General features: G+C 42.1%; 2 protein-coding genes across 4 annotated transcripts in view; one reads left to right on the top strand and one right to left on the bottom strand.

Annotated features, from left to right (window-relative positions):
• Positions 1 to 248: 248 nt before the first annotated feature.
• Positions 249 to 9,735, top strand: mfsd4b (major facilitator superfamily domain containing 4B). The gene is made up of 5 exons (XM_072694487.1): positions 249 to 680; positions 4,443 to 4,611; positions 5,055 to 5,171; positions 6,035 to 6,958; positions 7,186 to 9,735. Exons 1-5 carry the CDS (start codon positions 498 to 500, stop codon positions 7,563 to 7,565), a joined length of 1,773 nt encoding a protein of 590 aa, XP_072550588.1. The 5' UTR covers positions 249 to 497; the 3' UTR covers positions 7,566 to 9,735.
• Positions 9,736 to 12,260: 2,525 nt separating this feature from the next.
• Positions 12,261 to 26,066, bottom strand: part of rev3l (REV3 like, DNA directed polymerase zeta catalytic subunit) — a 37,584-nt gene continuing 23,778 nt past the window's right edge. For 2 of the 3 annotated variants that reach the window (XM_072676703.1, XM_072676704.1), the window contains exons 14-32: positions 25,072 to 25,994; positions 24,425 to 24,513; positions 23,573 to 23,698; positions 22,263 to 22,455; positions 21,444 to 21,555; positions 21,026 to 21,141; positions 20,165 to 20,283; positions 19,411 to 19,529; positions 19,190 to 19,331; positions 18,755 to 18,999; positions 18,523 to 18,631; positions 18,002 to 18,208; positions 17,261 to 17,370; positions 17,028 to 17,142; positions 16,289 to 16,426; positions 15,715 to 15,905; positions 14,646 to 14,892; positions 13,908 to 14,126; positions 12,261 to 13,272 (exon numbers count right to left, since the gene is read on the bottom strand). In XM_072676703.1, coding sequence (XP_072532804.1) covers positions 13,132 to 13,272; positions 13,908 to 14,126; positions 14,646 to 14,892; positions 15,715 to 15,905; positions 16,289 to 16,426; positions 17,028 to 17,142; positions 17,261 to 17,370; positions 18,002 to 18,208; positions 18,523 to 18,631; positions 18,755 to 18,999; positions 19,190 to 19,331; positions 19,411 to 19,529; positions 20,165 to 20,283; positions 21,026 to 21,141; positions 21,444 to 21,555; positions 22,263 to 22,455; positions 23,573 to 23,698; positions 24,425 to 24,513; positions 25,072 to 25,994 — 3,661 coding nt within the window. In that variant the 3' untranslated portion in view covers positions 12,261 to 13,131. Of the gene's footprint in view, positions 13,273 to 13,907; positions 14,127 to 14,645; positions 14,893 to 15,714; positions 15,906 to 16,288; positions 16,427 to 17,027; positions 17,143 to 17,260; positions 17,371 to 18,001; positions 18,209 to 18,522; positions 18,632 to 18,754; positions 19,000 to 19,189; positions 19,332 to 19,410; positions 19,530 to 20,164; positions 20,284 to 21,025; positions 21,142 to 21,443; positions 21,556 to 22,262; positions 22,456 to 23,572; positions 23,699 to 24,424; positions 24,514 to 25,071; positions 25,995 to 26,066 lie in introns of those variants that run through there. The other variant, XM_072676705.1, reaches the window with a different exon arrangement.

The following is a 26,066-nucleotide window of genomic DNA, read 5'->3' as shown; positions in this document are numbered from 1 at the left end:
AAGGCACCAAGGTGGAATAGCAAAATCTGAATAGGAACTTTTTTTAGACACATTTCACAACATAAACCATTGACATATAGAACACTGTGAAATATGAGGCATGAGGAAACTTTAAGTCTATTTAAAAATAAATAATTTTTCTAAGTCTATTTATCAATTGATGAGGGCTTTTACTTGCTCGGTCGTACACCGTCAGTCCCGTGCACGCGTCACCGGAAGTGAAGTTTGAAAACTTCCGGTGACGCGTGCCCGGGACTGACGGTGTATCCTCCACCGGAGCTCAGGACAGTATTTGTATTTTTGAGCTCTTTTTTTTTTAGCTTGTTTTTGTTTATTTGTTTGTCTGGTCTCTGGATTTTCGCTATCGATGATAAAGCGCGTGTAGAGCGTGGGCGCGCGCTGATCCCGCAGGCGCGCACTGGCGGCTGCAGAGACAGTGTGTGAAATTAGAGCAGTGATTATATGTGTGATACATTTAGAGTTCAGTATCATATCTAATGGCTCCCGGCGGCGGGAAGAAGAAGCGCGTTCGCTTTGCGCGCGCGGAGGAGGAAACGCTGTTCGAGCAACGCGCGATGCCCCTTGAGCAGCAGCAGCAACAGGCGCGCGCCGAACGAGGACACGGCTCGTGTGGCCGGTGGATGGTTACCATGACGCTGTGCACCTCGTTCCTGGGACTGGTAATGACATCAGAAGCACACGGGTGGGGGGGGCATCCGGGTATTGAACGAGGTTGGGGCTGCTTCATTCTAGGAATGAGAGCAGTCCTTTGGGTTCTAGAGTGAATTGCTCCTTTGAGTGGGGATTCTAGAATGAAGCAGTCCTTTGGGTTCTAGAATAAAGCAGTATCTAGAATGAATGAGAAGTTCTAGAATGAAGCAGTCCTTTGGGTTCTTGAGTTAATTGCTCATTTAAGTGGGGATTCTAGAATGAATGAGAAGTTCTAGAATGAAGCAGTCCTTTGGGTTCTAGAGTGAATTGCTCCGTTGAGTGGGGGGGGTTCTAGAATGAATGAGAAGTTCTAGAATGACTCAGTCCTTTGTGTTCTTGAGTTAATTGCTCGTTTAAGTGGGGATTCTAGAATGAAGCAGTCTCTAGAATGAATGAGAAGTTCTAGAATGAAGCAGTCCTTTGGGTTCTTGAGTTAATTGCTCCTTTGAGTGGGGATTCTAGAATGAATGAGAAGTTCTAGAATGAAGCAGTCCTTTGGGTTCTTGAGTTAATTGCTCATTTAAGTGGGGATTCTAGAATGAAGCAGTCTCTAGAATGAATGAGAAGTTCTAGAATTAAGCAGTCCTTTGGGTTCTGGAGTGAATTGCTCCTTTGAGTGGGGGTTCTAGAATGAATGAGAAGTTCTAGAATGAAGCAGTCCTTTGGGTTCTAGAGTGAATTGCTCCTTTGAGTGGGGGTTCTAGAATGAAGCAGTCCTTTGGGTTCTAGAATAAAGCAGTATCTAGAATGAATGAGAAGTTCTAGAATGACACAGTCCATTGGGTTCTTGAGTTAATTGCTCGTTTAAGTGGGGATTCTAGAATGAAGCAGTCTCTAGAATGAATGAGAAGTTCTAGAATGAAGCAGTCCTTTGGGTTCTAGAGTGAATTGCTCCTTTGAGTGGGGGTTCTAGAATGAATGAGAAGTTCTAGAATGAAGCAGCCCTTTGGGTTCTTGAGTTAATTGCTAGTTTAAGTGGGGATTCTAGAATGAATGAGAAGTTCTAGAATGAAGCAGTCCTTTGGGTTCTAGAGTTAATTGCTCCTTTGAGTGGGGATTCTAGAATGAATGAGAAGTTCTAGAATGAAGCAGTCCTTTGGGTTCTAGAGTGAATTGCTTGTTTAAGTGGGGATTCTAGAATGAAGCAGTCTCTAGAATGAATGAGAAGTTCTAGAATGAAGCAGTCCTTTGGGTTCTGGAGTGAATTGCTCCTTTGAGTGGGGGTTCTAGTATGAATGAGAAGTTCTAGAATGACGCAGTCCTTTGGGTTCTTGAGTTAATTGCTCGTTTAAGTGGGGATTTTAGAATGAATGAGAAGTTCTAGAATGACGCAGTCCTTTGGGTTCTTGAGTTAATTGCTCGTTTAAGTGGGGATTCTAGAATGAAGCAGTCTCTAGAATGAATGAGAAGTTCTAGAATGAAGCAGTCCTTTGGGTTCTAGAGTGAATTGCTCCTTTGAGTGGGGGTTCTAGAATGAATGAGAAGTTCTAGAATGACGCAGTCCTTTGGGTTCTTGAGTTAATTGCTCGTTTAAGTGGGGATTTTAGAATGAATGAGAAGTTCTAGAATGACGCAGTCCTTTGGGTTCTTGAGTTAATTGCTTGTTTAAGTGGGGATTCTAGAATGAATGAGAAGTTCTAGAATGAAGCAGTCCTTTGGGTTCTAGAGTGAATTGCTCCGTTGAGTGGGGGGGTTCTAGAATGAATGAGAATTTCTAGAATGACTCAGTCCTTTGGGTTCTTGAGTTAATTGCTCGTTTAAGTGGGGATTCTAGAATGAATGAGAAGTTCTAGAATGACGCAGTCCTTTGGGTTCTTGAGTTAATTGCTCGTTTAAGTGGGGATTTTAGAATGAATGAGAAGTTCTAGAATGACGCAGTCCTTTGGGTTCTTGAGTTAATTGCTCGTTTAAGTGGGGATTCTAGAATGAAGCAGTCTCTAGAATGAATGAGAAGTTCTAGAATGAAGCAGTCCTTTGGGTTCTAGAGTGAATTGCTCCTTTGAGTGGGGGTTCTAGAATGAATGAGAAGTTCTAGAATGACGCAGTCCTTTGGGTTCTTGAGTTAATTGCTCGTTTAAGTGGGGATTTTAGAATGAATGAGAAGTTCTAGAATGACGCAGTCCTTTGGGTTCTTGAGTTAATTGCTTGTTTAAGTGGGGATTCTAGAATGAATGAGAAGTTCTAGAATGAAGCAGTCCTTTGGGTTCTAGAGTGAATTGCTCCGTTGAGTGGGGGGGTTCTAGAATGAATGAGAATTTCTAGAATGACTCAGTCCTTTGGGTTCTTGAGTTAATTGCTCGTTTAAGTGGGGATTCTAGAATGAATGAGAAGTTCTAGAATGAAGCAGTCCTTTGGGTTCTGGAGTGAATTGCTCCTTTGAGTGGGGGTTCTAGAATGAATGAGAAGTTCTAGAATGAAGCAGTCCTTTGGGTTCTGGAGTTAATTGCTCATTTAAGTGGGGGTTCTAGAATGAATAAGAATGAGGAGGGGGGGCAGTTAGCTAGGATTAATTATTAATCTGGTATTGGTAATATTGAGCCCAAAGTTATTATAAACGACTGTTTGGATCTTATCTGGATTAGCAGTTTGAATGGAAAGGTTGTAAAATCTGCTGCTTCCACTAGGCCACAACCTTTGCCCTGCACTGCCTCAGGCACCTAGAATGAAGCAGTCCTTTGGGTTCTGGAGTGAATTGCTCCTTTGAGTGGGGGTTCTAGAATGAATGAAAAGTTCTAGAATGAAGCAGTCCTGTGGAGTGTAAAAGTGAAGTACTGAATGTGATTCATTCATTCAGATTAACTCATGTTCTCACATTTGTGTGTGTGTGTGTGTGAGTGTGAACTTACGACAGTGTTGTTATGCCAAGCAAGCTTTGCTGCAAAAGAGTAAAACTGTAAAGACAAGAACTTTATTATGGATCATAAGTTGATAGTAACCATTATTGCCAACTCCACACACTGAGGTGTACTGCATTTAAGTGTCCGTGTCGGCACTGATACCATACTGTATTTAAGTGTCAGTATCTGCACTGACACCATACTGTATTTAGGTGTCAGTATCTGCACTGATACCATACTGTATTTAGGTGTCAGTATCTGCACTGATACCATACTGTATTTAAGTGTCAGTATCTGCACTGATACCATACTGTATTTAGGTGTCAGTATCGGCACTGATACCATACTGTATTTAGGTGTCAGTATCGGCACTGATACCATACTGTATTTAAGTGTCAGTATCTGCACTGATACCATACTGTATTTAAGTGTCAGTATCTGCACTGACACCATACTGTATTTAGGTGTCAGTGTCGGCACTGACACCATACTGTATTTAGGTGTCAGTGTCTGCACTGATACCATACTGTATTTAGGTGTCAGTGTCTGCACTGATACCATACTGTATTTAGGTGTCAGTATCGGCACTGATACCATACTGTATTTAGGTGTCAGTGTCGGCACTGATACCATACTGTATTTAGGTGTCAGTATCGGCACTGATACCATACTGTATTTAGGTGTCAGTGTCGGCACTGATACCATACTGTATTTAGGTGTCAGTGTCGGCACTGATACCATACTGTATTTAGGTGTCCGTGTCGGCACTAATACCATACTGTATTTAGGTGTCTGTGTCTGCACTGATATCATACTGTATTTAATGGTTTTGCTAATCTGTTTCTAATGTTTCTTATGAGTAACAGGTGTGTGCTACTGTCTGCTGTGTTTTAGGGAATGTGCATCTCAGTTTTGGGGCCGACGTTGGAGGACTTGGCCAAAAACGTTAATAAAAACATCAGTAACATCTCCTACATCTTTGCCGGCCGTGCCACAGGATATATTGGGGGGTCACTGGTTGGAGGCATCCTTTTTGACTTTGTCAACCCTCATTTACTGCTGGGTAAGAACAAATATCACAAGTGAGAACAGGTTTTGCTTACAGTAATAAGATATGCTACAGAGCATATACTGATGAGTTTAGTGTAGAAAAGCTAAGCCACATGCTAAAAGTGCTGCTCTGGAAGGTTCTCACATTTAGCCACAAAATAGACTTTGGAGCTTCCTGTTTTCAGTTGCCTTAAACAGTCAGGTGCTCTTCACATTTTACTTTGCATGCCGAGCCGGCAGCGTTTTCATAATTTAACTGAACGAATGAGAATAAATAATAAATAATGATATTAATAATGAATCAGAAACTTGTATTCCCCCTGGCCCCCTTCATTAGCTTCATTAGCTTTTTTGGCTGAACTTTCACTAAATTCATTACTTGTGTAAATATGAAGAGCATATAAAGTGTAAAGTTTAGCTCTGGGAGCTGCGATTGGTGACTGTGTGTGTGCACAGGCTTTTCCATGCTGGTGACTTCATTTGGGATGTTTGCAATTCCGTTCTGTAAGAAGGCTCTGATCCTCACTGTGCTTGTGTCCAGCGTGGGCGTGTCCATGGGCATCCTCGACACAGGTAAGAACAAGTGTTCGTCCAGCAGCCGGCAAAGTCTTTCACTGCCATACGCTTTTTAAGTTCATCAGCTTTTATATTAATGTTTTAATATTATATACAGTGCATATCTTTTTACTGATGTTAATGTACTAGAACCCTACTTAATGTTATTAGAACTTCATTCTGGATATTAATGTTATTAGAGCTTCATTCTGGATATTAATGTTATTAGAGCTTCATTCTGGATATTAATGTTATTAGAACTTCATTCTGGATATTAATGTTATTAGAGCTTCATTCTGGATATTAATGATATTAGAGCTTCATTCTGGATATTAATGTTATTAATGAACTTCATTCTGGATATTAATGTTATTAGAGCTTCATTCTGGATATTAATGATATTAGAGCTTCATTCTGCATATTAATGTTATTAGAGCTTCATTCTGGATATTAATGTTATTAGAGCTTCATTCTGGATATTAATGTTATTAGAACTTCATTCTGGATATTAATGTTATTAATGAACTTCATTCTGGATATTAATGTTATTAGAACTTCATTCTGAATATTAATGATATTAGAGCTTCATTCTGGATATTAATGATATTAGAGCTTCATTCTGGATATTAATGTTATTAGAACTTCATTCTGGATATTAATGTTATTAGGTTTTGAAAGTTTTTTCTTTAGTAAATGAATTATGGTTGTTCAAAAACTGCATTTATTCATTCTGTATGATGATGTGAAATAATTCATTTCTTATTTTGATTAATTTGCACAATAGAAGAATAAATTTTTTTTTTTTTTTTTTACAATTCAAAAGTTTTTCACTCCACTATATATCACAGTAATGATCCTATTGATGTTGTTGCTTTTCCTAGGTGGGAATGTGTTGACCTTAAACACATGGGGCGACCAGTCCGGACCTCATATGCAGGCCCTCCACTTTACCTTTGCTGCTGGGGCCTTTGCCTCACCGATTGTCGCCAAGATGCTCTTTGGTCACGAGTCTGTTCTAGACCGGAACGCGTCCGTAAAGATTGACACCACCACTAACAGTTCCAAGGCTGTTGCCTCGGTTCTGCCCTTTTTCCACGGCAAAGGATTCACCCTGGTGTCCATGTGGGCTTACATTGTCATTGGTGCTTTTGTCATGCTGGCGTCCCTCTTCTTCTTCATCCTCTACTCCCGAAGCCCTGCCTCTGCGGAGAAGGCATCCTCTTCATCGGGGAAGCAGCTCATCGCCAAACACCACATTGTGCTGATCGTGCTGCTATCCTTTTTTTTCTTCTGGTACGTCGGTGCTGAAGTGGCATACGGTTCGTTCATCTTCAACTACGCCAAGGACTACGTGGGTATGAGTCAGTCCCAGGCTGCAGGGCTGAACTCACTCTTCTGGGGCTCGTTTGCAGCCTGCCGTGGCTTGGCCATTGTTTTTGCAGCCTGCATCTACCCAGGCACGATGATCCTGCTCAGCCTGGTCGGCTGTACCATTTCAGCCGTGCTGCTGGTCCTATTCAGCCGCCATGAGGTGGCGCTGTGGTCCTGCACGGCTCTTTATGGCGCATCCATGGCGACCACCTTCCCCAGTGGGATCTCCTGGGTGGAGCAGTACACGGAGGTGACCGGAAGGTCCGCAGCAGCTTTTGTGGTTGGCGCGGCGCTCGGTGAGATGGTACTTCCAGCTTCCGTGGGTTACCTACTGGGTCATATGAAGGATCAGCCGTTACTGATGTATTTGGCTCTAATAACTGCCACCATCACCTCCATCCTCTTCCCCGTCATGTACAAAATAGCGTCACCAGGTGAGTTTCTATTTAATTAGACCTAGCTACACAAGAAGTGGAAGCATATAACTGCCCAATTAGCACTTGAGCCATGAGTCTAACAAAGCTACCAGTAGTGGGAGTAATGTATAAGAATACTGTATTAATAATTATTATTAGTAGCGATTCTTAAATTTCAGAATTGTCAACCTTTCAGATGTGTTTACTGTGTTTACATATGGTTTGTTCCATTTGTTTGGTTCCAGGCGGAGCCACTACACTGAGGAAGCCACGAGCCAGAGGGAGTGCAGACGCAGATGAAAGCGACCGGCAGGCGTTGCTCGATTCCGCGGGCAACGATGACGAGGAGGCAGAGCCGGAGGAAGATGGTGGTGGTGGCGGTGGTGAATCGGAAGCTGACCAGTGGAACGATGCTGACTTTGAGGTGATTGAGATGGACGACACAAGCCTCGTCAACTCCCCTAGTAAAGGTAGCACATCTCCACCTGTCAGCACCCAGAACGCCACGGCTTCCTCCACAACTGCAGCCGACAGCCCCAGACTCATTGCCCCAGATGACACCGTTTCCCTTCTCAGTGACTCCCCGAGGCGCAAACTGATGCTCGATCGGGAGAAGAATGACTGATACTTAGGAAGCCAATCAGCGATTAGAACCAGCGGTTCGGCTGTGTAGAGCCAGTTCTGATGCTCTGTTCAGGTGCTGATATCGATCGGGACATCCCTAATTAAAACACGTCTGCCGCCTGGTGGTAACACAAAGAGTTGCTTCTGTATGACAGAGTCTGGCTGTGAGCCTGAAATGAAATTAAGCACTGCAGTGTGTGTGTGTATATATGTGCGTGTGGACCAAGCACAATGCTGCCCCCTGCCTTGTTTACAGGTACTGCGCCTGTTTAATCCCTGTTGATCCTGCATGAAAAAAAACAAAACAAATCTGAACAAATCCTCTGTCCTGGTAAATGCAGAAGTTGACATTACAAAAACTGTAATGTCATCTTTTATAGTTGTTAACATTTAAACATCAATGATTTTACATTTCAGCCTTTCTACTGGTCCGTTCATCGAGATGTTTGCACAACATCAAATCTAATAAAACCGAGACAACGGTGCCCTGCTCCAGTGGTCCACTGTAGCTGTTCAAGCTAGTAGTGGGAAGAGTGCACTGGCAAAAAAAAAAAATAAATAACACTACATGAACAATCTGCTGAACTAGAAAATGAGAGACAATTACAGCAAAATCAGTGAATAAACAATCAGCAAAGCATAGTAGAAACATTCAATGTTTGTGTGTGTGCGTATTTCTAATGCTGTGAGTCCTGGGCAGCTGCTGTGAGTCTAATTCAGGTGTAAGGGTTAAAGTTTGGTTCCTGTAGGTTCCTCCTCCGTCTTATTCTAAATGTAGTCGATCAGCCAATACATGTTTGGTGTCTGAACGTCGCCTCGTTGGTCCTACACTCACGGAGAGGTTAATGTAACAAGCAGTGAAAACGTAGACCCCACCAATAAGCATGATGCTAACTGTAGGCCTAGATATGACCCACTATGACTCACCTGTACAGTGAGAAGAACTGCTGTAACTGCTGTAGCTGTTTAAGGTGGAACAGAACATTCAGATAGGAAATCAGCAGCCTCCTTTCAACATTCAAATGAAACTGGTGGCTAATCATTTAAGGGGGACCGGGAAACACCTCTCGTACAAACATGGACTGAGAAGTATAGAGTGAAGCTAAATACAGTAGTGGCATCTTGAGACCATGTTCACAGATACCTCAGAAACCACATATTTCTACTAAAGTCTGCTACTGAAGAACACAGTTTAAGGGGCGTGTGATGCTTATTGGTGAGGTCTGAGATTCTACGCTACATTGGCCTTGTAGCTTAGCTGATCGACAACAGTTGGCTTAAGAGGAGGAAACAAGCCACAGCTTCCTCCACAACTGCAGCCGACAACCCCAGATTCATTGCCCCTAGTGACACCGTTTTCCCCCCCTCAGTGACTCCCCGAGGCACAAACGGATGCTTGACCGGGAGAAGAATGACTGATACTTAGGAAGCCAATCAGCGATTAGAACCAGCGGTGTCGGCTGTGTAGAGCCAGTTCTGATGCTCTGATCAGGCTGTTTGACTCCACTGTGCTGGTGCTGTAAATGGAACCTAGCCTGATATTGATCGGGACGTCCCTAATAAAAACACACCTGGTGGCTGAAGGACCGCTTTTAACATTTTTTGAGTAGCTGAATGTTTAACGGCTGATTTGATTGTTGGGCTTCCCCTGTGTGTCGAGATTGTTTTTTGGGGGTATCTGAGCACTTTTTAAGATTTTAAGAAGTTTTTTTTATAATCACTAAATAATAGAAGAAAACCACTACATTGATTATGAAGAATCATGATGGGATTAAAGATTAAACTGCTCAGTCTGATTTGGCTGTTTTACAGATGAAGGTACTGTACGTAACGCCGTTACAGAACATTTCAGTAAGGGTGGAGTTTGTTGTATTGAATATGTGTTGATTTTTTTGAGACTATGTTGATGTTATTTTAAAACGTGCTACCTGTTGTTTTCCTTATCTGCTTCAGCGCTGTCCACGTTAAGCCCTCTCTGGTGTTTGCTCTCCGTCTGTCCTGTCTGCCTCTGGTGGAATTATAAGCCTCTTGCACTTTACCTGAACCTCTGAAGATGTTTTATTTTAAACTGCCAAATGAAACGTTTAGATGTTTAAAAGTAATCATGTTTAAAGTTATTGACTGTCAAATGTTTGATTTCTTTTCTAATAAATTATTTAAATAAGAATAAAAATGCTGTAAATGGAATCAATATTGTGTGTATGTATCATTGTTTGGGGGGGGGGGGGGGGGGTTGCGAGGGCAGTTGTGCTCTCTCAGGCTTCGGCTGCTGATGGCAGACAGCGTGACCCGGGATTCGAACCAAATAACTTCTTAACTTTCAAGAACTGACAATGACCTGAAAATACAGATAGATCACTTTACCATCTTAAAGACATTTACACATCTAACTGGCACATTTAAAAATAGGCAGCACACCAGCACTTCCTGAACCAGCCAACATGCCTACCGGCACATCTAAAAGTAGCCGGCAAATTGACCGGCACATCTAAAACCAGCTGGCACACCAAATGGCACTAAAGCAGTCGGCACATTGACTGGCACATCCTAAAGCAGGCGGCACACCAACCAGCACATCTAAAAGTAACCATCCCACCGACCACCAGAAATGAAAACAGCCGGTATTCCAACCAACACAAATTAATAAATAGTCATCACACGAGCCGGCACACCAGCCAGCAACTCTAAAACTATACATCACACAACTGATACTACGTCCTGTAAGACCAGGTACTCCAACCGGAACATCATGAAGCCCAATGTGACCAGCATACCAACCAGCACAACAACTAGCACATCCTAAAGCAGCCAGCACTCGAACTGGCACACCCAAAAACAGCTGGCACACCAACCGGCACATCCTAAAGCAGCCTGCACACCAACCGGCACATCCTAAAGCAGCCAGCACACCAACCGGCACATCCTAAAGCAGCCTGCACACCAACCGGCACATCCTAAAGCAGCCAGCACACCAACCGGCACATCCTAAAGCAGCAGGCACATGAACCGGCACATCCTAAAGCAGCCAGCACATGAACCGGCACATCCTAAAGCAGCCAGCACACCAACCGGCACATTTAAAAGTAGCCAGCACATCTTACAGCACCTGACGCACATCTTTAGCGTATCGAAGAACGATTGCAGAACCCACTGTTTACAGAACACAGACTTCACTGCTTCCTTTTTGCATGTAGTGGATATGCGATAAGGCAAGGGTTATAAGAAGAGCCCTTAATTTGTTTTTGAACCTTTTTCACTACATGAAGTATCTATTCTGAAGTCTATGACTTAGTTTGAGTAACCCTTTATGTCCATTTACAAAAACGAGATGCATGCACAACCAGTGGACAGAAAGCAACAGAAAGCATCAGCCAGAAAGCAAAACTGACAATGATGGAATGATGCAGAGAAGATGGAAGATGGAAAATGTCTCAAATTCTCACATCCCTTAGCTAAACATCGGATCAGATGAATGTAAGGGCGTAGGTTTGAGGTTGACATTGATGGGAACATTAAAGCTGTCCACAGGTGGGCCTCTGGATGCTGACCAACATTTCAGGTCATCTAGAGCCTTTATTTAGGTATTTATGGTAGCAAACACCTTCCAAAAGTGCCGTCAGTGTGTTCCTCAGACAATAATTCCATAACTGTGATTATGTTCACCAACAGCATCACAGCCAGCTTTCTGTTCTTAACATCTAAACATGCAAACGTTCATACCTGAACAAATACGCTCTGTTAGATGTGGATCTGGACTGAGTTCAGGAATATGGTAATTAGAGAATTCTGTAAGGTTAGAAGTTAAATGTAACTAATGAGGTACAAACTACTTCCTGTCAAGACTGCTTCGGTCACCTGATCGAATCCCACACTGATGCAGCCATATGTGCCACAGTAAAACCTGATCAACGCTCCGACTTCAAACACACTGATGAAGCACTGAACATCATCAGCCTGACACCTGCCCCAATACTGAGTCTCACTACCAGCACATCACCAGGTCATCAATCCACTTCAGCTGCGACCCTGCCTCTCCACCGGCCTCTCCTCCGGCCTCTCCGCTGTCTGAGCTGCTACATGGTCAGGTTGTTAGTGTCATCTGACCAGTGAACACACATGCAGCCATGTGAACAGTGAACGGAAGCATTCATGGCTTTGTTGAGTATTGCTGACTCTGCACATTAGCTGCTGAGATTTGTTTCTTTGACTTGTTGTAAAGCAGCTCCTAATGTCCACCTTTCTTTATCTGGCTGTCCTAATGACTGAGCACATCACACACAAAGTAGTGTTTAGGGTTGCCAGCAGTTGTGTATGATGGCATGCAGACTTGTTCCTGATTTACTAATAAAATACAGTCTCTTACTGAGTGTGTTTTTGCAGACAGCTGCTGGATGGAGCCCCTCGCTCAGTCTACCTGCACATCTAGTTGAGCTTTGACGCTTCTTTCGACCACAGCCTCTCACGCGTTAGAGACGCTAGACACTGACGGACCTGTATTTTAATTGTTTTTGTCAGACAGCAATACGTGCAAACACAGAATATTTTATATATATTTAAAAAAAGCACATGAGTTTAATACATCAAGATTTATTATATCAATCTTAAGCCTCCACCCAAAGATGATCATTTAAAAAAAACAAAAGGAAAAACACTTTGTTGCTTTGTACAAGTTTACAGATCCGCTTTGTCGTCAGTAAATTACTATTTTTTTTTTTTTTTTTTTTTTTTTTTTTTACACAGGTAGATAAACACACTGGGTTTGGTTCTTGGAGAAAGCATAAAAACGTCTGTAAAAAATACACAGAGTAATTAGCAGTTAATTAGTGTCTCCTTTCTCCAGCTTAATCAGATGGGTTCTTACAGCAGGTTCTGCATCTCAACAAAACCCAACACACTATAATCATTCAGAACGGAGAACCCTGACATTCTTCTTTCGGTTAGAGAGATTCTGGTTGTTTAATTTTTTCTTTTCTTTTTTTCGTAAACACTTACATACACAGAACTGCAGACGGTCACTATACAGACGTATTTACACACGGCTTACGTTCAGATGAATGAATAAAAAAAAGAAAGAAAGTAAACGGTTGCGGTGTCGGAAAGTCATTTGTTCAGTCCAATTCAGTCGTATTGTTACAGCGCAGGAGTTAAAGTTCTGCCTCTGACCACATTGCACCCGCCACGTTATCACACCCCCCACAGAACAGACTTGGATACAAACCATTAAAATAAAAATAAATCACTTTTTTTTTGTCTATAGCAGCGAACAATGAGAACTCTAATGCTTAGGAGGCTAATGAATCACCACAGCAACACGTCTGCCCCCTTCAGTCCGACTGAGCAACTCGGCATGCTCACCAAAAAACCCTCCAAAAAAAAAAAAAAAAATCAAAAACAAAAAATACAGGACAAAAACGCGAGACAGAACCCTTGGGGTTAAAAAAAAGAGCGGGCAAAAAGCACCAATTCAGACAGACAAACACTGAGCTGCTTAACAACAGTCTTTTTAGCACCAGAGAGCGGGGGGGGGATAAGAGGGGGAGAAAGAGCAAGGGGGGGTATAGCAGAGGTCAGAACTGCTCCAGGAGCTGGCGAAGGTATGGCGCTCTGGAGAGCTGCCGGATGACCCGGGTTACTTTGTAGAGAACTGGACAGTCCAGAGAGACACACGGAACCTGGCGTTCCACACTGCCGCTGCACGCCCGACAGATCTGGACAAAAAAAAAAAAAGCAAGAAAGAGAGGTAAATATAGGTGACTGACATTTCAGTTAATCTGTTTTTGCAGGTGTCAGTACAACATGCATTTGGTCGTCATCTCCTGTTTCCATAGCAACACGGTTTCTTTTTTCATGGTATGTGTGATTGGTGACCGAGGTGTGTGTAGAAGTCTGTATTATGTGAATCTCCCTCTTTTGGCTGTAACAGAGCCGTGTTTTGAAGCATATCAGTAGCTCACAATGAGATCTAGCCAGGCTAAACTACAGCCCCCACACATGGTGGAGGTAGTTTCGCACACTGTAACTGAGACCCCCCAAAGTACAGAGACCCTCATATCCATCCACAGCAGCTCACTGTATGAACACAGGTTGAGTAGATGTGATGTTAATTAAATCTGGTTGAGTTTGATGAGGCTGAGATTTGATGTGTTAAATAAGTGTGTCAGTGTTGGACAGCAGACTCTTTTCACTGGTCAGATTTATTTGGACACAGATATTTTGAGATGCTTCAGACAGCTTAGAACTGCACTGAATTAATAGTGTTTCTATGGAATTATGAGGTTTTGACAACCATCGGTTCAGATAAAGACAGACTGCGTTGTGTTATTTTAGCAGTGTGACATCTGACCTTGAGCAGTTGCTCTTGCTGGCTCTCCCACTGCCTGAGATTCTGCTGGAGAGTGACGACAACGCGCTGAGGCTCTGCACGACACCTTTCACACACCCCAAGCTGCGTGAGCTCATCACACACCGGGCAGTGCAGTGTGGTGAAATACTGAGAAATGGTGCCCTTCCTTCCCACCTCCTCTCCTACAGTGCTCCCTGAGGGACAGGAGGACTTCTGGATCTACAGGAGGAATTAAAAAAACAAACAAACAACTAAACAATTCACCCACTCACACTTACAGAAGCAGCCACCAGATGGCACCAGTATGTTATGCTTGTACAGTGTTGGACCAGCAAAGACTGCAAACCCCCTGTCTTGTAGTTACATTGTCCACTTTATCAAAAAAAAAATCAAAAACTGTCCACTTTATCAAAAACACCTACCATACAGGTGTGCAGTTACAGACTGTATCTCCTCTGTTGCTGCACAGTTCATCGGTCCCTCTTTCCCCCATTCATCACTGAAAAGGGGCCACCATAGGACCACCACTGTCCAGATACTACTTGGAATAGTGAACCGGTCTCAGCACAGCAGTGTTATTTGTAGTGTAAGCAGTGCTGCTTTCTAATGAAGTGACTAAGTTTACAGTGGTTAGGCTTCCGATAAAGTGGCCACATTGCATGGTCTTGTATTTACTCAATTTCCATGAGTGCGACATTTATTAACCTAGAACCTTGGTGTGTGATGTGCGGTCCTCACCCGGGGAAGCTCCTGGTACCAGCTGAACACGTCCACCCCGATCAGGCTGAAAATTCGTGCAACTGGGGGCAGGATCTGCTTGGTGATATAATATGTGGCATTTAGGCGCAGACTGGGGTCCTGCAGAACCTCCAGGGGCCGCCGCACCAGCTGGATCAGAGGGACCCCTGGGGTACCATACACTATAACATATGGTACTCGTTCTCCCACACGTGGCTCTAACCTCCGGTCGTAGGACATCATCCTCCTGAGGCGAGAAAGAAAGAAAATGAATGAATGAGAGAAAAAGGGAAGAAAGAGAACGGGAAAAAAAGCAAAGATAGAGGAAGGTAGAGAGAGGTAAGGATGGTCAGTATGGGACAGTATGTGATAAACCTGAATCAGTAGATCAGCATCTCCACCTAAATCTGTTACAGCAGTTTATGTTACTTCTCTAACAGCTACACTGGCCCTGCAGCCTCACTGTGTATGTGTATGTTTCCTCTTGCAGCTGCACGGTGGGAAATTTCTGAATGCATTAACTAATGTGTTGCTAGGCAACAGTCAGGTACAGTATTCACAGTAGAAGAAACACTCACATACCACGTACACTCTCACACACACACAGTTTGCATGTTTAATTTTTCTAAACTACCTTAAATGGTGTTGTTTTGTTCCTAGCATAAAAATAGCATATCTGCTGCACCGTCTAAGGTAATATGGAAAATTTAATATAAGAACATGGCAGTATAAATTAATAAAAGTTAATATAATAACATATTGGCTAACTGCATTGTATGCGCTGTGGTGCCTGAGAAGCAGAGAGGGTTAAGGGCCTTGCTCAAGTGAACCCGGGTATCAAACCCACAACAATATCATCAATAACCGCTCTAAACACTGAGCCAAACCTGCCCCATATGTTAGCTAGAACAGATTCATTACTTCAGTGCTAATTGGGAGGCTAAAAGATTCTATTACTTGCTAGATATATACTGATAGCCTTGTAGCTCCAGTGTAAAATGAAAAGAAGCACCAAACATGCTTTGGTTGGTCCACTATATTTTGTGGGTAAGGTGTGGGACCTGGTTACCTGGTTAGCTCCAGCGCTGGTATGCATGCTCCCGGCCTGTAGGAAGCGCTGCCTCTGTATTCTTTAGCGAAAGTCAGATCCTGCAGACTAGCTTTAGCCTCCAGGACCTTCACACACTGCCGCTGCACATACTGCTTCACCAGGCTGATATCGCGTGTCTCAAACAGCAGCTTCACAGAGCGCTCCAGGATCTACACACACACACACACACACACACACACACTTCAACATGTTTTTTTACAGTCATGAGGAAAAATAAACAAAAACTGCGGTAGGCAGACTGGCTGGGCACAGCTAAATTAGTACTACAACATAACATTTGTAGTTTTAAACGACTCTCTCTCACACACACACACACACACACACACACACACACACACACACACACACACACACACACACACACGGCTGTAAATTCTTCCAGGGTCTTACAGGCAGGCTGCTTTGATTGACAGCCATGTAAATGTGTGGTCACCGTACCGTGACCCCGGGAGGAAAGCCAGGGGGACACACTTGAGCACATGTGGGCGCTTTCAGACTCAGACACACAGACACACACACAAAAGCTGGTTACCTTGGCAACAGCGGGGCAGCCATCTCTCCTCACAGTCTCAATACCTTTAGCGTCGAACACAGGATCCTTCTGATCCTCAGTCTCATACATATAACCCACGTAACGCTTCTTAGTCTGCAGCACACATGGGAGATACACCTGCACGCACACGCACACACACACACACACACACACACACACACACACACACACACACACACACACACACACACTTACTTAGTACTTTCAGTACTTTTATTTTAACTACTTGCTGAATCTTTTTTATGGGCGTGGTCTTATTAGTTGTGGGAAATAATAACTAAATGTATTGCTAATAGAATTCTTAAATTATTCTTTGGTTAATTTTCTAAATATACAGATTACAGACTAGATCAGCATATGCACTGGCCAGGTTTTGCATGCAAGTCCAGTTTTATAATAAAAGTAGGCTATATTAATTAGCACACAGCTCCTGGTTTTGTAACAGAGATTTAAATGGTCTGTCAGTTTATGATTGTGTAAACATTGTTTAGATTGCCATGGCCAAGGAAAAGACACTGTTCACGGGGGATACTGGACGTCATGATGTATTATGGCTCAGAGGAGCTGTAACAGCAATACCTTTCATTAAGTTTCTATTTGGTTAAAATAATTCCCAGTGAGAATTACCTTCAAAGCCTAATGTTATAAGTATTGTGTAAAAATGACAATTACTAATTTGAGAAATCCATTCAACCACTGAGAGTAAATCAGGCTTTACCTTCTCGAATTTCAGCTTGACAGGTTTGGGGTTGGTGGCTGTTACAGCTTCAGCGATTTCATGTCCAATCTTAAATGCTTGCTCTTTAGTAGCTCCCTTCAACAGTACGAACATACTGAGAGAGCGAGAGAGAGAGAGAGGATTATGACCTATGGTTACCCATGATCCTTCTTTGAGTCTTGAAGTAAACATATTCTTAATATTAACCAGCTGTTAGAGGTGTGTGCGAGTACCTGTCTGTGTCTCCATACACTACTCGTGCTCCCCACTTTTTTGTTTCATTCACCAGTTTGATCGCCCTCTCCAGTGTCTCCCTTGCTTTGTGCACAATACTGTCCCCAACCTACAAACAAGCATACACAGACCTTGAACTCAAAAGTCAAAAAACAAGACTACAGCACATAAAATATACATTTACTAATAAACACATCCTAATACAGTACTAAACCAGATTAACCAGGATCAGTGTTTCCAGGATCAGTGTTTCCTAACTAATTACTAATTAGAGATGCCACAATGCCACTTTCCCCATCAGTAACACACATCTTTATCCTTACTTAATACCCATCCAACTAAACCTATACTTATCATTACCCTTACCCATCCATACCAATCAACACTGTTACCCACCAATACCCATACTACTCAATAATCAGTCATCTTTACCCATCTGTACCCACCCATTTAGACCAATCCTATCCCATCCATATACGTCTACACCAATTTGTGTCCACCCATCTATCCCCATTACTTTTCACAGCCACCAATCTATACCCATACCCATTCATAGCCACACATTTATGCCCATACTCACCCATCTACAGCCGTACCCAACTATAAGAACTGTAATTTGGACTTAACTGTTCTATTAGCATTACACTAGACATAGATATTCTGCTATAATATTTCTAAGAAAACTTTATAATTTCTGGCCAAACTGCTTTAACATTAATCGTTCAGCAATGTGTGCTCACCTCCACACTGGGCATGCGGCCGGAGAAGTTAGCAGAGGTGTAGCCAAAGGTGACGTTAGCGATAAGTTTGAGTCCGAGCTGGCGAGCGTCCAGCAGGCGCAGCAGAGCTTTATCCTCACGATAGGATTTCATTACACCCTTCACCATCAGGCGCGTCTGCAGGATCTCCTCCAACATCCTTGGCAACACACCCTTACGAACTGATGCCTAACACACAGAAACACACCAAAGTTATTATTTCATTCACACTCAAACAATGGAAACCAGTGGGCAACTATGAGCATGACTTTATTCACCTAATTAAGTATAGTTTAAAAATATATACATTTGAGTATATTCATCATATATTCCTCATTCAACATTTCATATTCCTTTTATACAGGTCTCAATTTACTTATACTTTAATTCAATTTTAACACTGAAACATTGCCAGGGCTTTTCTGAATGTGAAATCTGGGAGGGGACCAAATAGCAATTAATTAATGTAATTAGATGAATTAATATAATGACTAGCTAATTACCTTAACAAATGCGATTCCGTTAGGAGACACAGTGATGTCATTACGGAGCTGATGGAGGAGATCAGGAGGAACACGGAGAGACGTACAACCGAACCGAAACTCATCCGACCTGAGAGAGAGAGAAATGAGGAAACAGGGAGTTTGAAAGGCTGAGGCCATATAAAAACGCACACATACTGTCTAAAAGTGTAAGTAAAGACAGATTGGAAAAAAAAGCACCCCGGCTGCTTACGTTCCAAGACTCTCCACATGTCCGAGGCAGGTGGAGAAGCAGTAATTGTATGCAATGACAATGGAGGGATACAGGGACTGGAAGTCCAGCACCACCACAGAGTTGCTATAGAAACGAGACTCAGGCTCCATGACGAGCGGGATGCACTGTGGCGCCCTCTGTTGAGCGCGCTGTTGTGTACTCGGGGTGACAGGGATGTAGTTCATCGGCTTGGCGATCCGCAGCATCATTGACTCCACACGATACTTCACAGACAGAGAGAGAGAGAGAGAGAGAATGATGTACTCGGTCAGCAAAGAGATGTTTGGTGGCTAAAGTTTTAAACTATAAAGGTAAACTGTAGCCAAGTGAGCAAGTAAAACTTATATTTCACCAATTAGCACTGAAGCTACATGGCTAATGTACAATTAAATAAATAACGAAAGATGTTCATACCTGAGATCCTCTGGTCAGAACGTGGTAGAACTGGATCCCGAACACACGCGCAAACTCACTGGTCCGACCCACAATGTCCTGCTGCTGGAGGAGCTGGACCACTCCACACACTCTACTGACATAGTGATCCACCACTTTCCATCTGGCACAAAACACACATCATAAATCAACAGACCTGAATAAAATGAGTATAAAAATAAATGAAGGCTAACATGTCCCACCTGTACAGGTGTGTTTTGTGGTCAAACCAGTCAGAGAGTGTGCGCGGGCTGTACAGCGGGAAGCGCTGGTGCAAAAGGTGAAATGCCACGTTCTCAAAGCTGTAGTTACTCAGTGCAGCCTGCAACACACACACACACACACACACACACACACACACACACACACACACACACACACACACACACACACACACACACACACACACACACACACAAAAATGAGGAAAGAAGCCCATATTCTACATTTCATCTCACACTGTATTTCTTTTCCATCCTAACCCTTCAACTTTATTTATTAAGCAAAAACAGCCATCATTCATTTTTACACCTACTTCACTTTATCCCCCAGAATTAAACAGACTCTTGCTTTAATAGTGATCTATGAAGTCCTGTGACTTGTTTGAACGGACAGGGCTACACTACCGTAGACAAAATGGGACAATGGGCAGGACTAAACAGCTGTAGTCTAAATGTGTAGGGCTAAACCAATGTAGGTTGAATGTGTAGGGCTAAACTGGTGTAGGCTGAAATACTATTATAATATTCTAGATTAAATGTTATGTTATTATTATGTCCATTTGTATCCATAGGGTAATTACTTTTTATTTGCTTTTGACGGGTCCTTTTATCCAACAGCTAACTTTAATTTCCATGATTTTAAAAGCAGTCTGTTGCTTTAATCCAAAGAACAAATGACGATCCAGTCAGTTCAAGTCAGGTGTGTCTCTGAATAAAGGCAGAGCTAAAAACGTACCTCTGTCTTCATGATTCTCCAAAGGTTGATGGTGATGCGCCCCACAATGTGTATCTCTGACATCGTGTCTGCGCCATATTCATCCTTGTCTGCAGCAAAGCGGTTCTCCTTTGCATCTCCTTCAAGGAAGGGAGACTTTACTACATTACACATAAAACACTGTAATAAGGTGTTAAACATTCAGGCTCCAGGCTCAGATTGGAGGGCGGTTTAATGAGCTTTAAGTATGGGCTGATGGTAACAAAGATTATTTGAGGGTATTCCTGATTTATACCTTTTATAATGCCTTTATTGCTAGATGTTCCTCAGTCCAGCATCAGCACCAAATACATAAACAGTGCTTCAACTACTTCAGTACAGCAGGTGGCACTGTGTGCCTATTTTTAAGAGGTCTAGCCGTTTACTAAGACATTACACAAGCAAGGCAGTGAGCACATTTAGGTGGTGTTGGGTGTTTTATGGCCCCCACTAACAAGGACTGTCTGGGCCTGCTTGTTGTTTTTTTTCCCTGCAAAAGTAAAGTGTCCTTGACTTTAAGAAAGCCACTATATTAACTTATTTTTGAATTTGCACAAAACTAAAATAATACACTAATAAACAGTAAATAAAAAGTAATGACAAGAACTGAAACTGATAAAACTGAAAGTGTCATCGTTAACTTTGAGTAGAAGATGAACTGATCTCCAAAAGGCACTGAACTATTTACACTAGCATATATTGACTGGGGTGACCAAACTTTTGTGTGCCACTGTACATGACCTCTATTATCACATCTAAAGTGCTGGCATATGTCAATTTGTTAATTTGATCCTTACGCTCGTTCTGACAGACTGTAATACACAACAGGAAGCATAGTCATACCTGGCACTCGGGACAGCTGTTGGCACAGATCCACACCCAACGCTGATGCTCGCTGCAGCAGGTATCCCCATGAATGCATTTGCACCTCATACCCCACTAGGATGTCTGGGTCATACCTACAAAGAGAAGGGGAGCATTCAGAAATGCACAATACAAATAAAAATCCCCAAATAAAGGTAAATTAAAATCCTGAAAATTAAACACACTCCAGTAGCACTCCTGAGAAAATCCTGTAGAGTGTAAGGAGGAAGCCCAATGCAAATAGCAAAATAGGATCTAATTGACACTTTAGGAAATGATCCAATGCATCATAGCATTTTAAAAAGCTGTTCATAGCATTAATTTCATTGAATTTTAAACTGCTACGTTTACATAATACACTAAAGGACTGTATCACTGTGATTTAATGTGTTCTTACCTCCTCATGATGTTGCAGACTTCTTCAAACAGCTCCTTTTCCTCAGCAGCGTAACTGACCTGCAGCCCCGCAACACCGGACCTGACCAGCAGGGGTGCTGTGTGCCTTGAACCTGAACACCATAGGTGGAAGAGTTGCTAAAATGATGTTCCTGCTGCAATTTAATCTGAAATCTCTCTGACTCAATTCACTAAAAGCAGGGAAAAAACGATTGTGAATTATCAATTTATCCCACAACAGTGTCTAAAAGCAGAAGAGATTTTAATATATTCAATTCAATACTTTTCCAGTGCATTATCAACCAATGCATTGTAAAATTTTGATTTAGATTCTGAAGGGTTAGATAAGTATCTATACTAGATTTTGATATGTGCACCTCCCTGAATTCCCTGAAAAAGCTTGGACAGTCATAGTAATTATTTTCAATTAGTCTATAAATTAATACATTTGGCCAGACAGGCAAGACAGACAACTTGATGTTTCCCTCCAATGTTTGCTGGTACTTCATTGAATATACTCTTCCCTCTACCAGTGAAATGTTCCATGTGCAACTGTTAATTTTCAACATTCCACAGGACTCGTTTTCTAAATAAATCAAGCTTAAGATGTTCTTTAGAAAACTTTGTTACTTTCACTGTATGTAAAGACCAGGTTGAAGTGAAATTTTATTCTGATTTGAATTTGATAGTTCTGATTGTGTTGGTATAACATAACAAAACAATCCGGAAAAAAAGTTTGGTTTAAGGCTGATTTCAGACCAGTCTTCACAGCCTGGAGACCAGATATAAATCTAATTTATTATGTAACGGTCTGTCTGACCTTGTCCTGCAGAGTGGCAGTCCTTGTCAATGATGACGGCTCCTGTAAACTGCGTTCTGTCAGAGTCTGGCAGTGTGCTGTCTGAGATGAGGCAGTAGAATAAGGCACATATGGGGTCAAACTCAGGGTCAGGCTCCAGGTCACGGCGAGTCCGAGCGTGCAGCTCCATACTCATTACGGTCAGATGCTGGACCTGCGGAAGAACAGAAGAAAAGATCAAAATCACGCCACAGCACAAAAAAGCCCTGAAGCACAGAAAAGAAAACTATAAAATGAAGAGCAACCAACTGTCAAAACAGTGGCAGGTCTACTGGTCTTTACCTATCAAACATGTAATGAAATAAATTCATACGTGAAACACACTCGCACATTTCCAGTACTTTCAGCCAAAGTCGCAATATAAACAACACTCTTTGCTCTTTAATTGGCTAAACTTTTTAAAGGAAACATCATTTACTTTAAACTATATCAAATCAGATAAAGAGCTACACTGCTGCTATAAAGTTTGTGAACCTTTTACAACTGCCTTTATTTTTGCATAACTTGGCCTGAAATACGATCAAATCTTTATCACAAGCCCTAACACTAGACAATTAAAACTCAGTTAAACAAATAATAACAATAAATATAGCAAAATCAAACATTAAAGAAACGTTGCGTGAAAAGGTATGTGATTAATTTGGAGTACAGAATTTGTCCCAAACTTGCCCTTAGAGTGATTTACTGAATGACCTCTATTTGTAGATCATCTGCCTCACAGCTGATTGGTGCACAGCATGACACACTTTCCACAAGTGAGAAAGACCTGACTTTGCTAGTGAAAATCCAAATCACTCTTGAAATATGGAAGAGCCTGCTGAACTCTTGATTGCCATTCTCGTCACTGAATTGCTGACTTTAGGCCTACTTCAAGAAATTCATGTTTTTTCTGGATAAGATATTTAATGTTGAAAAATTGTGTTCAATTAACTACTGTAAGAACTATAATGGTTTTGCCCCATTGGTTTCATTGCTTTCTCATTATCTAGATTGAGAGATCATATGAAGATCAAATTACATTTCACTTCCAGGCAGAAATATAAACTAATTAACTGCTTGCTTGCAAAAATGTTTGCCAGTTCTACAATAACACAATAACAAATAAATACATGAAAATATATTTGCCAATATGCACAGTTATCAGTATTTTAGACCTTTAAAAGCAGTAACTATATAAGGGTTATTCTTGAAGAGCAATGTAGGCTGACATCAATTAGCAGGACGTTAAAATCCTTTTTTTTTTTGGCTTATATAAGAACTTTATTTCCTACCTCATGCAGCGCTTTAGCCTCCTGCAGGTTCTGCATGCTGACTTTAAACCCGTACGAGTTGCAAATGGATGGACCCTCGATCTGAGAGCTGTCCCTTTTGGGTACATTCAGACCTGTGAACTGATTCTACAGTGGAAAAGCAGAGGGTTAATACAATTGTAAAAAAGCATATCACATCTGGAGAGGACACAAATAGTGCTAAAAGATAGCCTTTGGAGACCAGACATGTGGTGTGTTCTATTTGGGAGACAGCTGCCCAAGTAGGCAGCACTTTTAGGCAGCATATGTGGCTCCACAGACAAAGGCTGTACAGTTGGAGTTTGGAATTCGGGGTGAATGGAATCGCATTCAGGATACTCTTGAGATCATAGCTCAAACATTTTTGTACACTCTTACATCTAAATGTTGTTGTGGTACCTAAGAAAAGCTGACTGATGCTGCGATAAAGACTGAGAGAGGTACCTTTAAAGGCAGGGTCTAACTAGGGAACTTCGTCCCAAAAGGAACCATATACCAATGATCTTACAATAAGAATAAATGTCAGAAAACAGCTTTTTAATATTTTGTTAGCATATTTTGTTAGTATGTGGCTGCAAAATCGTCTGTCTCCAGTCTTTTAGGAGTAAAGTCTATTACACTGACGTGTTGTCAGTAAGAACCTGAAACCATTCACCGTGGGGCAACAGAAGGATTCAGAAAGAATTCAGGTCTATAAATCTATCTGAGTTTAAGCCAAATTTAAGCCTCAGACTTGAATTCTTGTTGCGAGATCACATTTGGAAAATAATGTTTGATGAATGATGATTTACAGGCAAGCAATAATAAGACTTATTTGTTATTGTTTAACTGGACCTTGAGCTGTGTAGTCAGCAGCACCCTCCGTAATGCATCTGTGTTGCTGTTTCGCCTCTGCTGTGCTCTTCTAGACTTCGGCTCCACATCTGCAAATAAAAAAAGATGAGTCAAAACAACATAAATTTATGCTCTTATGACAAATATTTATATATATTTATGACAAATATTTATTTTCCTATTATTTACATTTCACACTAAACTTTTTAAACCTTTGTTTTAATGAGGCACTAACCAGACTGCAGAGTGATGTGTTGTGACACTGAGATATTGACCACTTCAGAACAATACCAGAACAATAAAACTCAAAACACTTATGTGGTTGGAAACATAGCCTAGTGAGCACATTGCTACTCTATGCAGCACTGCACAGTGTGTGTGGTGCATTAAGAAGTAGATGGAAATATGCATGTTTGAAATGTGTCACCACATCCTTTTAAACTACTACTGTTGAGTAGGGGCTTGCATTCTGACTAGCAGTTCTATTTAGCTAAGGAAGAAGGGGGAAAAAAGTTTATATCACAAAGCATTAATAACAGAGACTTTAATCCTTTAAATAAAAATAATCTAAAATTAACAACTAATAGAAACCAGAAATAGCTACAATTATCAAAGCTATTTGCTAATAAGAGTACAACAGTCACTACCTTCTGATCCAGGAGGACTGTAATCCACCTCAAGGTCACCTCTGCTTCTCCTCCTGCTGAGGACAGGAGTGCTGTGGAGAATGCAGGGACTGTCTCCCTCCTGGGTTTTCATGGGAAATGGAGAGGGACTGAGGAAGTGCTTTGGTTTGATGCTATCTGGAGACTCACAGGGAGAGTTGATGGATCCACCGACCCTGGGAGATGCTGATCCAGCAGCAAACTCTTGCTTGTCATCATCTGGATGTATATGATCAAAACTCTGATCCGTAGACTGCTGCCATGGTGGCAAGGCAGCTGAATCTGGAGAAGGAGTCTGTTTGAGGGAGTCCTCCTCTTCCTTTTCTTGCCCTTTGTTTCCAGGATCCATGATTTGCTTCTTGTCCGTTGGGCTGTTGTCAGACATAGTACACTCTACCGGTGATATGTGGAGAGGCAAACTCAATTCTTTCCTCCTGAGAGCCTGCAAGGCAGACAATCCTTCAGAACTTTCATCTTGCACCTCTGAAATATGAGACCTTTCTAATTCCTCATGGTGAGATGGCTTGCTTTCCACTTGCAGGGAATCGCCCTGGTCCATCATCACCAACTTAATATTTTTTGCACCGTTCCTTTTCCTATCCTTCTGAAGGCACTCATACTGTCTCTTTGCATGAAGCCAAAGCTGAACCCGGTCCCGGCTTGGAGCACTTTTGCAGGGCAGAAGGATTACTTTCTGATCGTTGGTGGGGGATGGACTGCGGTCCTTTCGGTCTTTGGTGAATTTTGATGAGTCAGCACCATGGTAATGCAATGATCCTGGGCATGTCATGGCAGAGAATGCGGTTTTCCAGAAGTGCAGACCCTCTTGAGATAAATCACTACTGAACTCAATCAGATCTTTTGCAAGCCTTGTTTCCAGCACCAGCTTGCGCCCACCGATTTCTCTGCACAAAAACACAACGTTATATATATTTATTCACCTACTGGCAACAAAAATGTGTCCAAGTTCAGTTTAG

This window comes from Salminus brasiliensis, chromosome 1 (genome assembly GCF_030463535.1).
Source record: "Salminus brasiliensis chromosome 1, fSalBra1.hap2, whole genome shotgun sequence".
Classification (NCBI taxonomy): domain Eukaryota; kingdom Metazoa; phylum Chordata; class Actinopteri; order Characiformes; family Bryconidae; genus Salminus; species Salminus brasiliensis.
The sequence above is the reverse complement of the archived record's forward strand: the minus strand, read 5'-3'. Positions and strand labels throughout refer to the sequence as shown.